The sequence below is a fragment of the Zootoca vivipara genome, chromosome 12 (genome assembly GCF_963506605.1).
Source record: "Zootoca vivipara chromosome 12, rZooViv1.1, whole genome shotgun sequence".
In the NCBI taxonomy this organism is placed as follows: Eukaryota; Metazoa; Chordata; class Lepidosauria; order Squamata; family Lacertidae; genus Zootoca; species Zootoca vivipara.
In genome coordinates, this window is record NC_083287.1 from 57880080 (window position 1) to 57894695 (window position 14616).

The 14616-nt window shown below is 46.1% G+C and overlaps 2 protein-coding genes across 2 annotated transcripts; both read left to right on the top strand.

Moving 5' to 3' along the window:
* Positions 1-2968: 2968 nt before the first annotated feature.
* Positions 2969-11490, top strand: LOC118092045 (uncharacterized). Its single transcript, XM_060281076.1, is given in 5 exon segments — positions 2969-3074; positions 6980-9898; positions 10733-10816; positions 10819-11228; positions 11230-11490. Coding segments are annotated over 5 exon segments (3780 nt in total).
* Positions 11491-11778: 288 nt separating this feature from the next.
* Positions 11779-13078, top strand: LOC132592835 (GTPase IMAP family member 7-like). The gene has a single exon (XM_060280520.1). It carries the CDS (start codon positions 11792-11794, stop codon positions 12698-12700), a length of 909 nt encoding a protein of 302 aa, XP_060136503.1. The 5' UTR covers positions 11779-11791; the 3' UTR covers positions 12701-13078.
* Positions 13079-14616: the final 1538 nt, after the last annotated feature.

Here is a 14616-nt window from a genome sequence, read left to right on the forward strand (position 1 = left end):
TTTTTATCTATGTCATTTTAAACTGTGATATTAATGTTGTAGTCTTAGTTTTAGATATTGATTTATGTGGAAATTGTTTGCCATTTGGTTGTGTATTTTTGATGTGGTATATTTATTGTTTATGACTTTTGTAATTATGTAAATCTTGTCATGTTGTAAGCCGCCTTGAGCATGGTTTTTAACGATGGAAAAGCAACAGCAACATACAAATACCGTAAAAGGAAGAAGAAGAAGAAGAAAAGAAGAAGAAGAAGAAGAAGAAGAAGAAGAAGAAGAAGAAGAAGAAGAAGAAGAAGAAGAAGAAGAAGAAGAAGAAGAAGAAGAAGAAGAAGAAGAAGAAGAAGAAGAAGAAGACCCTAGTTGCTGAGAATCACAAGTGTGGAGAAGGCCATTGTGCTTAGGTCTTGCTTGTGAGATCCCTGGTGGGGGATCCGGTTTCCATATCCATCTTTTGGCTGATCCATCAGATGGGTAACTGGATAAATCAACTGAGAAGAAAACACTTTCAGTTTCCACTGCTGAGCAAATGTCAAACATTTGGCTATTACTGCGCCCTCAAAACCTGTGAGACTCAGAACTGTCTCTGAGAGGGACGGAGAGAGTCAGAGAGAAACAGCCAGACCAGGAAGACCTCCAGGCTGAGAAAACTGCCCAGCAGAAGTCAAGGTAGTGAAAATACCCCACTATTCTGGTGGAATTAAGCAGAGGTGGGGACCCCTCCTGCAGGAGGAAATGGGGAGGGGGATTGGGGGTGGGTGGGAAAATATTTTGCAAATGCCACAATGCACCTTCTGCACTTGGTTATGTAGGGGCAGTTTGTGGTTGGAGGCAAAGTCTGCCCCCCTGGGTGATGCTCTAGAAGGAAGTGGAAAGGGGGGCACAATCCATGCCAAGAATCCACCCCTTTCTGCTTTTATATAATTTTTATTAAATTTTCTGTTTTACAATTTCAAATACTCATTTTACATCCTTAAGATATCAGTGACTTCCCTTCTTCTCTTTCCAAGGTTCCTTTTGCATATCAGAAATCCCTGCATATTTTACAAAAACTATTCCAATCTGTATTCCATTATTACATCCACCAAAACTTATTTTCACTGTTGAATTTATCTTTAATGCTGCCAGCATTTTCAGCTGTACACAATTATTCCCCATATATTCAACAAACATTTTTCTAGTTGCAGGTAGGTAGCCGTGTTGGTCTAACGTAAAAAAATTCCTTCCAGCAGCACCTTAAAGACCAACTAAGTTTTTTATTTTGGTATGAGCTTTCGTATGCATGCACACTTCTTCAGATAATAAAAATATCACCGCAGGTACAAGAGAGGTTTGAGTGGAAATGTTTAGAGAAGATAGAAACATTTTTCTATCTTCTCTAAACATTTGTCCTTCTTGTTCTCTTACTCTGTGTGTTAAGTCTGCAAGTGGTGCATATTCTGTCAACTTAAATTGCCATTCTTTGGTTGGGACTTTGCTCGTTTTCCATTTTGGGGCTAAGAAAACATGAGCCTCGGTGGTGGCATACATAAATCTAAGGAAGAATTTGTCTAGAGTTTGGGAGAAATGTAAAAAATCTGCTGAAAAGGAAAACACCTTTATGGCTCTCTCCTATTGAGGCTATTACAATAAAGAGAATTAATATGGACAGTCAGTGGGCAACTTACAGGGAATTGCTGCACTTTACCGGGGGGGGGGGCGGGGGGGGCGACGACACATAAACTGACATATATGGAAAGTGTAAGGAGCCACGTGACAGACTGGGGAGAATATGTTTAAAACAGACATGATATGAGAGCTACCTTCAGATACTTGAAGGGATCTCACAGGGAAGATGGAACAGGCTTTTTGCTGCTGGTCCAGGGGGCAGAACCTGAAACAATTGATTCAAATGTCAAGAAATGACTTTCCAGCTGATGGCAGAAGCTGTTTGACTGTGGAACAGACTCCCACGAGAGGTGGTGGAGGTTGGATGGCCATCAGGGAGTCTTCAGCTGTAATTCTTCAGCAGGGGGTTGGACTAGATGACCTTTGGGTGTGCCTTCCAACTCTACAATTCTGTGTTCCTCTACAAAAGATTTTCTACACGTTATTTGACTCCCATTGTGCCATGACCTTCTTGGTGCAGCTCAAGTAGTAATATAAGAGAGCAGCAACTTCCATTTCAGCATGTATTCATCACGATCAGCGCTGCTTCCACTGCAGTTTGTTTCTGCCAAATACTACTTTGTAGATCCAGCTGTTAGCTATGGCAGCATCATTCATCATTCCTGCCATAAATGTTGTTTTTGTTATGATGTGATTTGGCTGGCTGCACCTGTGAATTCCCCACTTTGATAGCCTCCTTGAATACTGTGCCAGATAGTTGGGATATAAAACTGGTGGTGGGAGGGGTAAATTATTTCTCTACTATCTGAAATGTTCTCAGCCAAATGGAAATTCAGTGTAGGAAGCATCCAGTGGTTGTGCATGGAATATATATATATATCTTCCCTTCCAGCTCCTGTGACCCCTTGTGCCCCCCCCCAAACCCGGTGGGATTCACCCGTCTTTGGGCCTAGGAATCTTGTCCAAACAGAGCCCCCATTGGCACATGATCCCTTTGCCGAGTCTTAGGGTGATTTCCCCTCTCACTGCAATTCTGTGTGACACAGTCCCCTTTGTTCAGGGTGCAAGGATCACAGGAAAGTTTTCAACTGCTACAGGGAGCTGGATGGTGGGGAAGCAAGAAGATCACTTGCACAAGCTACCTTCCACATGTGCAACTACTGCATACAAATGTCTAATCCCCCCCATGATGAGACATTCCCTCCCCCCCCCTGACGGCATGTCGGCATCCCTCTTTGGATGGTAGTGCTAATCTTCCTCTTTTCCCCACATGCTTTGCATGCCAAATAATCTTTCTGGAGTCCTTCATGCCGCTTGTTTCTTGCAGGGAGGTGGAGGCAGGAGAGCAACCTGGACCTGAGCCATGGACAGATCGAACGACCCGGTTGTAATACCAGCCCTGGGCCGCCCATTCCAGCTGGGGATGCTGTACGACTGTCGTAACGATGCCCTCATCCCAGGTAGAGCTGGTGCAAGGAAGAGCTTATACTGAAAAGGAAAACATTGCTCATATCAAGATTAGCAGTCGGCCCAAACTGTGCAGTTTCAGTGCTCAATGGGAGAATGTCCAATGTGCTCCTCAAATTCATTTTCAACATCCCTTACTATCTGCTTCCACTTCTTTTGCCAAAGTTTGTGTTCCTTTATGTTCTCTTCATTTGGACAAGACTTCCATATATTAAAAAGAAGTCTTCTTGCCCCTGATAGCTTCTTTGCAGGAAGAAGCTCCATCGGGGCCCAGTATGGGCCACATGATCTCCTGCAACGATTTTGCTTTTTGCAGATAAAGTCGCTCAGATTCAGGAAGAGGTAGACTCCACCGTGGGAGCAGGGCCGGGGCGGGGGAGTGCTAGAGCCCTGTCTAGTCCAGTTGCGTGAGATCATTTCCAATCTGTTACCTCCGAGGATGTGGACAGGGTGCTTGGACAAGTGAAACCAACCACCTGTCTCCTTGAACCTTGCCCATCCTGGCTTATAAAAGCTAGCCAGGAACAGCTGGGCAATGGGCTTCACGGGTTGGTGAATGCTTCTCTCTGTGACCATTTTTTGATGTGGCCAATTTGGCCAACTATCGCCCAGTCTCAAATCTTCCATTCCTGGGCAAGGTGATTGAGCGAGTGGTTGCTGAACAACTCCAGGCACACCTGGAAGAAGCGGACCATTTGGATCCCTTCCAGTCGGAATTCAGGCCTCATCATGGGACTGAAACTGACTTGGTCGCACTGGTCGATGATCTCCGGCGGGCTAGGGACAAAGGTAAGAGCTGTTTCCTTGTTCTGCTGGATCTCTCAGCGGCTTTTGACACCATCGACCATAACATCCTTCTGGACCGTCTGGAGGGCTTGGGAGCTGGGGGCACTGTCATGCAGTGGTTCTGCTCCTTCCTGGGCTGTGTTCAGAAAGTGGTGGTGGGGAATGAGTGTTCGGACCCCTGGGCTCTCACTTGTGGGGTGCCTCAGGGCTCTGTCCTCTCCCCCATGCTTTTTAATATCTACATGAAGCCGCTGGGAGAGATCATCAGGGGGTTTGGGCTGGGTGTTCATCAGTATGCGGATGATACTCAGCTCTACTTCTCTTTCAAATCAGAACCAGTGAAGGCGGTGAAGGTCCTGTGTGAGTGCCTGGAGGCGGTTGGAGGATGGATGGCGGCTAACAGATTGAGGTTGAATCCTGACAAGACAGAAGTACTGTTTGTGGGGGACAGAAGGTGGGCTGGTGTGGAGGACTCCCTGGTCCTGAATGGGGTAACTGTGCCCCTGAAGGTAACTGTGCCCCTGAAGGTAACTGAATGGGGTAACTGTGCCCCCAGGTGTGCAGCCTGGGAGTCATTTTGGACTCACAGCTGTCCATGGAGGCGCAGGTTAATTCTGTATCCAGGGCAGCTGTTTATCAGCTCCATCTGGTACGCAGGCTGAGACCCTACCTGCCTGCGGACTGTCTCGCCAGAGTGGTGCATGCTCTAGTTATCTCCCGCTTGGACTACTGCAATGTGCTCTACGTGGGGCTACCTTTGAAGGTGACCCGGACACTACAACTAATCCAGAATGCGGCAACTAGACTGGTGACTGGGAGCGGCCGCCAAGACCACATTGATCTTGAAAGATCTACATTGGCTCCCAGTACATTTCCGAGCACAGTTCAAAGTGTTGGTGCTGACCTTTAAAGCCCTAAATGGCCTCGGTCCAGTATACCTGAAGGAGCGTCTCCACCCCCATCGTTCTGCCCAGACACTGAGGTCCAGCGTTGAGGGCCTTCTGGCAGTTCCCTCGTTGCGAGAAGCCAAGTTGCAGGGAACCAGGCAGAGGGCCTTCTCGGTGATGGCGCCTGCCCTGTGGAACGCCCTCGCAACAGATGTCAAAGAGAAAAACAGCTACCAGATTTTTAGAAGGCATCTGAAGGCAGCCCTGTTTAGGGAGGCTTTTGATGTTTAATAGATTATTTTATTTCATTTTTCTGTTGGAAGCTGCCCAGAGTGGCTGGGGAAACCCAGCCAGATGTGCAGGGTATAAATAAAAAATTATTATTATGATTATTATTAACCTTGCTGGCATGGACTTGGCCGAAATCCTCCTCCTCCTCCTCCTCCTCATCTGCCAATAAAGATTCAGCAGGTGTGTTCTGTTTCAATTTTTTAAAGCTTGCTGAAAACCTTTCTAGTCCACCAGGCCTATGCAGGCCATTAAGAACACATCTTTCTACAATTATTACTGTCGGTAAAAAAAGAAACAGGGCTTTTTTCCAGCCAAAACCTGCCAGAACTCCGTTCCGGCACCTCTCAGGTGGGCACCATTGCATTATAAGAGAACAATACCACATTATAAGAGAAAAATACCACATTAAACAGAAAAAAACTTCCCTATCCAGGGCTGCCTTCAGATGTCTTCTATAGGTTGTCTGTCTAGTTACACTCATACCTCGGGATAAATACGCTTCAGGTTGAGTACTTTCAGGTTAAGTACTCCATGGATCTGGAAGCGTTTACTTCCGGGTTCCGCTGTGCATGCATGCGCAGCAGCGCCGCTCAGGTTCAGTACTTTTCAGGGTGCGAATGGCGCCCCGGAACCAATTAAATACTTAACCCGAGGTATCACTGTACTGTAAATGTTCATTTTTTCACCTAAAATACTGTCTGATTTATTTTATAGTACAGTAGATTGATTATTGCCTTCATTTTATGGATCAATGGTCTGGTTAGACAGTTATATTGCTGTTTTAAGGGGTGTATTTCATCGTCTGGAACGGATTAATCCACTTTCCATTACTTTCAATGGGAAAGTTCGCTTCAGGTTAAGTATGGACTTCTAGAACCAATTAAGTACTTAACCTGAGGAACCACTGTACTTTCCATCTCTTCTGATGAAAATAGGGATGTCCTAAGCCTAAGGGGAAGCGGAACATTCCAGGATCAAATCAGAAACCAGGATGGCTTCTCTAAATCTGAGTCTGTCCCTGAAGAATAGGGACACCGGGAGGGACTGTAATCCATTGTTAAGTGTTCCTGTACCAATAATTTTATTGGAGGCGAATTTTCCCTGGCGACAGACGATAGAACCACAAGACTGCGGTAAAATACTCAAAGAAGAGTTTTCTTACGGCTATACGAACAACAAGCCCAAAGCATGTGGATGTTCTCTTTCTGCAGGCAGGTGCAAACTGCAACTTCTTTGCTCTTTATACACATCACCAGCTGTGCCTAATTATCCTGGAAAACCACACCCAGAACTCATAGAAAACGTCCTTAAATTTATCTGCACCCTTTTCCTGTTTCGTGACGAATGATACTTAACAAATTTAACAACTTTCTTTTTCTTTCTTTAAAATAATTTTTATTGCATTTTTTAAAATTACAGATAAACAGCAACAAAATAAAAATCAACACAAAAACCAATACAAATAATACTCAATACAGAAAACACACACACATGAATACTTCTTCATTTCTTCTTTCTTTATATTCAGATTCTCGATGTTCATCTAAACATTGTTTGTATCCATAATAAGCTACTTGACTTCCTCTGCCTTTTTACGGCTTCAACATTTCTCTTTAATTTCCCCTATACTCTGTATTCCTTTATGCAATTCCTTTTTTCTTTGTATTTGTGAAATGTAATCTAGGCACAACCAATGTTCACATTTGTTCACTATCATTTTTGGTCAAAGATTTTCCCTGCCGTTTGCAAAGTTTTACAAAACTGCACAAACCTCTTTGGTTGGGGATGACAGTGGGACAAAATTCATGAGTGCAGACATTGTGGGCAATGATAGCTCTATTTTAACTCCTTGTTTCAATGTTCAGCCTTAGGCATTAGGCTACTTGTGTTCTATATTTGTATGAGCATACTCAAGCATTGCATATTTCTCTGCTTCATCCCAGGAATCACCCTTTGGGACCAGGACTCGCTACAGAATAACCTGGGTAGCGAACCACAGCCCAAGACTGAATATGAAATCATTGCTTCCGACTCCATCGATGTTAAGGCCTCTGCCCTCAACGTCTCAGCATCGCTCAAGGCCAGCTTTTTGGGGGGATTGGTTAAAGTGGAAGGGTCAGCCAAGTACCTTCAAGACACCAAGCAGTCCAAGCAACAGGCCAGAGTCACTCTGCAGTACAAAGCTACCACCAAGTATTCACAGCTGACCATGAGCCATTTGGGAAACAAAAATGTCTCTTACCCAGAAGTTTTTGAGCATGGCACAGCCACCCATGTTGTCACTGCCATCTCGTATGGAGCCCAGGCTTTCTTTGTGTTTGACCGAAATGTCTCTTCTTCCGAGTCTGTGAAAGACATACAAGGAAGTCTCAAAGTTATGATAAAGAAGATGGTCACTAATGAAGGCGAGGCAGCTATCCAAATGAACAACCAGGAACGAAACCGTGCAAATCAGTTCAACTGCAAGTTCTATGGAGATTTTTCTCTGGAGAGCAATCCGGTGACTTTTGAAGATGCCATGAAGGTCTACACTGCTCTGCCCAAAATGCTGGGTACCAATGGGGAGAAGGCTGTGCCTGTGAAAGTTTGGCTGTACCCACTGACCAAGCTAGATTCCAGAGCAGCTAAGATGGTGCGTGAGATCAGCTTAACACTGATCTTTGATGCTCAAACTGTCTTGGAGAAACTGAATGAAATCAACATGCGATGCAATGATCTGACTATGAATCCTGCTGTTGAAAACTTCCCAGAATTAAAGTTGAAAATCAAGAGATTCAAGGATCTGTGCAAGCAGCACAGGCAGACTTTCCAGAAACGACTGACAGGAATCTTGCCTTTGATCCGGGGAGGGGGGGAAGAGGAAAGAGTTCTGGTGGACATCTTAACATCCATAAATCAATCACCCTTCAATAGCCAAAGTCTCAATAAATTTTTGGACACCAAGGAACAAGAGATAAACATGGTCAAGTCTTACCTTGATATCCTGAGTGGGATAGAAACCATCTCCTCGCAGAATAAACTGGAAGAGGTAGTGCTTAACCACCAGAATGAATTTGTGGTCTCATTTACATTCACCTCTTTACACAATGAGGAACCATTTTTAACCAGCTTACAACGCTTTCTTAAGAAACGACCGGCAGATCCTACAGGAGTCGAAAATGCACCAGAGGAGCAGAATGCTTGGTTTGAGCAAAAAGACAGACAGAGAAATGCTCGGAAAGCTGCCAAGTCCATTGTTAATTTTGCCCAAGTCAATAAATCAAATGGGAAGACCCGGTTCCTTGTGGCTTCTGTCTCAAATCGGGACAACCCAGGAGCTTTCATTTACCTTTACAAAGATGGGGAGCTGATCAGCAGCAACTTCGAGCTGCCCTCAAAACCTCTCCCTCCCCTGGTTGGCCGAATTGGACATGAGAGTGTGCAGCTGACATTTCAACCAGCTGAGTATGGGAGGGCTTCAATCTCTAGCTATCAAGTAGAGTACAAGATTGCAGGAGAAGAAAAATGGAAGATTGTGAATACAGACAACAGTCAGGAGACATTCCAAGTGAGAGGGTTGAGGCCAGACTCAGAATACCAGTTTCGATACACCGCTAGGAGCAAACCAGGACTTAGTGAGACTAGTGATGCGAGTGGATCTGTAAAGACACTTCCTACCAGCCCTCCTGGGACACCGAAAAAGAGAACAGCAGAGTCTTCCAAAATCAGTATTGTCTGGGAGAGCCCAAAGGTCATTGGAGCTGATATCAAGGAGTACAAAGTGGAGTACAAAGTGGTGTACAGTGAAGAGGCTGGAGAGGCAAAAAGCAAGGACAAAGATGAATGGGCTGAAAAAAGAACAGGGAAGAAAACAGAGTTCTGTGAGATTGATGGTCTGAAGCCCCGGACACTCTACGGAGTCAGAGTCTCAGCCATGTGTTCCGGTGGGGCTGAGAGTGAGCCCAGCAAAAAGATTGTGGTTTTCACATTAGTGGGAGGAGATGAGAAGAGAGCAGCTTGTAAATACCTCCAAGACAGCATCCGGGTGGAGGATGGGCCACCAGCAGTGTATGTTCTGCCACTGGAGCGCATATCGGATGTCTCTGGATCCTGTCCAACATACCAGCTAGGGAAAGAGAACATACAGGCCCCCAACAAAGTGATTATGGTGATGGGGGCAACAGTGTCAGGGAAAACCACTCTCATCAATGGGATGATCAATTATGTCCTAGGTGTGAAATGGAGAGATGATTTCCGATTCAAACTTATTCATGAAAATACCAACAGAAGCCAAGCTCAAAGCCAAACATCAGAAGTGACCGCTTACGTCGTCCACTACCAAAAGGGTTTCCAAGTCCCCTTTTCCCTCACCATTATTGACACTCCAGGATTTGGAGACACAAAAGGAATAGAGCATGACAAGTTGATAAAGCAGATCCGGGAGTTTTTCTCCTCCCCAGGGGGCACTGATCATATAGATGCCATCTGTATTGTCGTCCAGGCCTCTTTTGCTCGTTTAACTCATGCCCAGAAATACGTCTTTGACTCTGTGCTCTCCATCTTTGGCAAAGATATAAAGGACAACATCCAAGTCCTGATCACATTTGCAGATGGACAGACCCCTCCTGTTCTCGAGGCCATTAAGGAAGCCAATGTACCATGTGCTAAGGATGCCAAGGGCACCCCTCTGCACTTCAAATTCAACAATTCAGCACTGTTTGCCAACAATCCCGTGCAGCCTGGAGGCAACTTCAATGAAATGTTTTGGAAAATGGGCACCATGAGCATGAAGACCTTCTTTGATTTATCCCACACGCTAGAAACAAAGAGCTTAACATGGATGAAGGAACTGCCCAGGGAGGGAAAAGACCTTGAAGCTACAGGTAGGTAGCCGTGTTGGTTTCCCCCCTCCCGACCTTGAAGCTGTTATTGAAGAGATACAGAGCCCAGGAAGGTGAGGGGCCATGCAGACGCCCTCAGCAGGCTGCCACTACCAGTGACCGGACCCCGCCCAGCGTCCGTTATGAAAAGAACAGTTAAGTTCCTTTTACCTTTATCAGAGCGTTTTCAAGAAAGACAAAATGACACAAATCTCATGAGAATACAACCCTTTATTGTTTAACAAATAATAAGAGCTCATCCATTCACTCATTCCCTCCACTCATTCATGCTAACCAGATAGTTGAACCCACTAAAAGAGATGGCCAGTCTCTTTTAAGAGTCAATGGACGGCATCCTCCTGCAGGTAGGACAGAATGCAAAGTTCCCAAGGCCTTCCAGGTCCTTATACAGTAATACCCCGCAAGACGAATGCCTCGCGCAACGAAAAACTCGCTAGACGAAAGCGTTTTGCATTGCGTGAGACATCTCAAAAGACGAAGCCGCGGAACAGCTGACCCGCGCTACAGTTGATACAGAAGGCAAAGGAAGATCAGCTGTAGTGCGGGTCAGCTGAACTCCCTTTGCCTTCTTTCCACGCTACAGCTGGTTCCCCTTTGTGTTCTGCTCATCTCTGCCGGTTGCCCCTCACCGCCGCTGCAAGGGGCAACCAGCAGAGACGAGCAGAATACAAAGGGGAACCAGCTGTAGCGTGGGTGTTCTGCAGTGGTTATTGTTGCCGCCTGCCTGCCTTCCCCGAGCGAGCGCCACTGCCTCCGCCAGTTCCCCGAGCCTAAGCGCAGCGGGCGCTTGGCTCGGAGAAGGCGGGCGCTGACCAGCTCTTCGCTGTCTTTCAAAAGCCTCAGGAAATCGAGAACTGAGGATCGCCCTTGTGGGCAAGACTAGAGGCGGCAAAAGCGCCACAGGAACACCATCCTTGGCCAGAAGCTCTTTGATTCAAAACTTCAGGCCAGGACAACCACCTTGGCCTGCCAAAGGGCGTCTTGCTCTTGGAGAGGCTATGCCGTGTCCGTGGTTGACACAGCGGATATTTTGGGCACAGGAGCTTGCGATGAAAGGCTGGACCAGGAGACCAAGCGTTGCCTCGACCTCTCTCAGCCTGGCCCTCATGCGCTCGTGTTTGTGACCCAAGTGGGCCGCTTCACCGCGGAGGACAAGGAGGCAGCCCAGCGAGTCTGGGACATGTTTGGGATGGAGGCCATGAAGCACACCATCCTCTTGTTCACCTGCAAAGAAGCCTTAGAAGGCAACTCCTTGCGGGATTACGTGATGCAGTCAGAGAATGAGGCTCTCCGAAAGCTGGTCCAAGAATTGGGGGGGGGGGCGCTTCTGCGCTTTTAATAACAGGGCAGCAATAGAACAAAAGGACCAGGTCTCTGAGCTGATGGAGATGGTCCTGGAGATGGTCCAGGGGAATGCAAGGCCCTACCTAGAGACCCCCATCATGGAGGCAGCGCTTGGATATTACATGGCAGGAGGCAGGAAAAGGGCCAAGGGAGAGGGGGAAGGGAAAGCTCGCAAGGGTTTCACGCAGACCATGAAAATTGGGGAAGTTGTTATAAACTTGTTTAAATAAAGGGGTCATATATAGCTTTCCAGGCACCCTTTGTTTGCTTTTGGCTATCAGCAGAGAGCTCAGGTTCTGTGAGTGTAATTCAGACCAGAGTCTCTTGCTCTCTATAGGACACACCCTGTTTCTGTAATTGTAAGTTGCTTGAAACTGCTTTTAAGATTGTGCTTTAATTGTTGTAACCCATCCTGGGATCTTAGGTGAAGGGTAGGCTATGTATTATTATTATTATTATTATTATTATTATTATTATTATTATTATTATACAAAACTAATTCACACTACCTAAACAAATCACAGCATTTGGATGCAATTCTCCAGTGAAAGATGTACAAAGAAAGCATACCTGCTTCAGTTTTTTCTACAATCTAGAGAGATTATATATCTATATAACCAAAGGGGTCAGCAAGAGCCTTTCTCCCACACCTGCTGCCAAGCCAAGGAGGTCAGGGGTTTGTGGCTGTCCAGTGGGTGTCAATACCTTGCAGAAGAGTTGCTCACCATCTCTTGCCTGTTTCTTGTAGAACTGAGGATTGCCCTGGTCGGCAAAACTGGAGCCGGGAAAAGCGCAACAGGAAACACCATCCTGGGGGAGAAACGGTTTAAGTCGGCCATCTCTCCTTCCTCAGTGACAGTAAAGTGTCAGAAAGAAGACACTGTCATCGGTGGTAGGAGAATTGTGGTGGTTGATACGCCTGGCTTTTTCGACACAAATGTTCCAGAAGATGTGACTGCCAAGGAAATCAAGACCTGCGTGAATCACATCTACCCGGGAGCCCATGTCATCATACAAGTCATTCAACTGACTCATTTCAGCAAGGAGGAGAAAAAAATTGCTCAGTTGAGCCAGAAGATCTTCAGCTGCAAAGCCAAGGATTACATGATCATCTTGTTCACCCGGAAGGATGAGCTGGATGATAGGCCTTTCAAAGAGTTCTTGGCGAAGGGAGACAAGGATCTGCTGAACCAGATCGCTCAGTGTGGCGGGAGATGCCTGGCTTTCAACAACCGGGCGAAAGGGCAAGAAAGAGAGGAGCAGGTGGCCGAATTGCTTGGGATGATCGACCACCTGGTTGAAAGGAACAAGGCAGCCCCCTACTACACTGAAGACATGCTGGAGAAGGACAAAGAAGAGGTTAAGATGAAGAGGAAAATATGTGAGAAGAAGGAAAGGAAAGTGGTTGCTAAATTTCTATCATGGTGTAACATACAGTAATATAGAGTATGCCATGGCATATGGGGTACTTTAACCCTCCTCCCCCCCCCACCTCCATCTGTTGTCCCCTGCAAATCTGTCTCTCTCAGAGCTGTTATTAGTCTCAAAGAAAAAACAACACATGAGCACCATTCCCCTGATATATTTCAAACACGTGGTTTGAAAGCAGTGGTAAGATGCTGGAATCCACCAATGTAACCTTGGACCCAAAGTGGGGGCTGCCTCCTCCGGCCTTCTGGAGGAGGGAGGGACCTTTCTGTCAACACCCCAAACAACCCCCCCCCCCCAGCCTAAGGGGCAGCTTTACTGAGAGAGGCAAGGGCAGGCATTGTACGCTTGTTGAGGAGATATATTTCTTCATCTCAAATCACTTTACATCATTTGGTGTTTCCCCTCAGAATAATCTTGTCAGAGACACCACATGCCTGTGATTCCCATTTTACAAAATGGAGACTGAGGCGGGAGAGTTACTTGTCCCAGTCGCCTCCCTGACTGAGTTTGTTTTAATCAATAAAGGACTGCCTGGATTAATTGGGGCTCCTGAAATGAGGAGCTTGCTTGAGAGAATGTTCAGGGAGGCTTTTAATGTTTAATAGATTACTGTGTTTTATTTTTCTGTTGGAAGCCGCCCAGAGTGGCTGGGGAAACCCAGCCAGATGGGCAGGGTATAAATAATAAATTATTATTATTATTATTATTATTATTATTATTATTATTATTATTATTATTATACCTCACTGCTGTGCCTGATGTTGAGAATCCCCCATATTACCCAGAAGACCTGCTTTTGTTGAGAGGAGTGGACTGCGTGACTCTGGGTTCCCATCTAAGTCTATTACTTCCCCATGTTCAGTTGTGCAAATTTATAAGAAAATGACATTATTATCTTGTTTGCTGTAGGTTTGTATTTTTTCTTGTTCTCCATTGCTTTGACATGTCCTAATATTTTTGTGTGTGTGCAAATAAATACTTGCAAATAAATAATCTCTAACTCTGTAAATAAACGATCAGTGACACTGTGTGTGTGTGCAAACCAGATGTGAGAAATCTTTGGCTCTCCAGATGTTGCTGAATACCATCACCCCTGGCTACTGCCCATGACTGCCTGGGCTGATGGAAGTTGTGGTCCCACAACTTCTGGGGGCCCAATGCTCCCCACCCCTGAGTATATTATTTCTCTGCCTCCCTGTGAAATGTAGACCCCCTTTCCAAAGATGGGGAGCTTCCACCAGCAGCTCTTTTCTCCAGCCCTATTGGTAAGGCAAGTTCTGGTGTCCAGTTCTGGCCACCTCACCTCAAAGAGGATCTTGTGGAGTTGGAGAAGGTTCAGAAAAGGGCAGGCCAAATGACCAAGGAGGATCATTTGCAACTCCCCTATGAAGAAAGGTTGCAGCCTTTGGGACTTTTTAGGTTGGAGATAAGCTGAGCAAGAACCCTCTCTCTGCTTTCCCCATGCTCTGCAGAATTCTATAAGCATCTATTATGTTGCCTCTTGCTCGGCTTAACTCTTAGACACTTAAACTCATGGACAGCCAACAAAGCTGAATGTTGGAGGATACAGGACAGTTAAGAGAAAGCCATTCTTAATGCGGCGCAGAATTAAACCATGAAACTCACTCCCACAGGAGGCAGTGATGGCGGTAAACTTGGATGCCTTCAAAAGAGGATTCATGGAGGAGAGGGCCATTGATGGCCCCTAGCCCTGATGGCTCTCCTCCTATCTGTGCACCTGGCACATCTCCTCCACTGCATCAGTGGAACTCACCTCAGTGTTAGCATCAGCAGCAGACTCTGTATCAGAGCCTTCTGCAGTGGGGTGACCCTGGAATAAACTCTTATTCCCCCCCCCCATACTGCACTGCACTCAACATCGCTAGTGAGTAATATCAGCTTGGTATGAGGCCTCAATGCTCTGT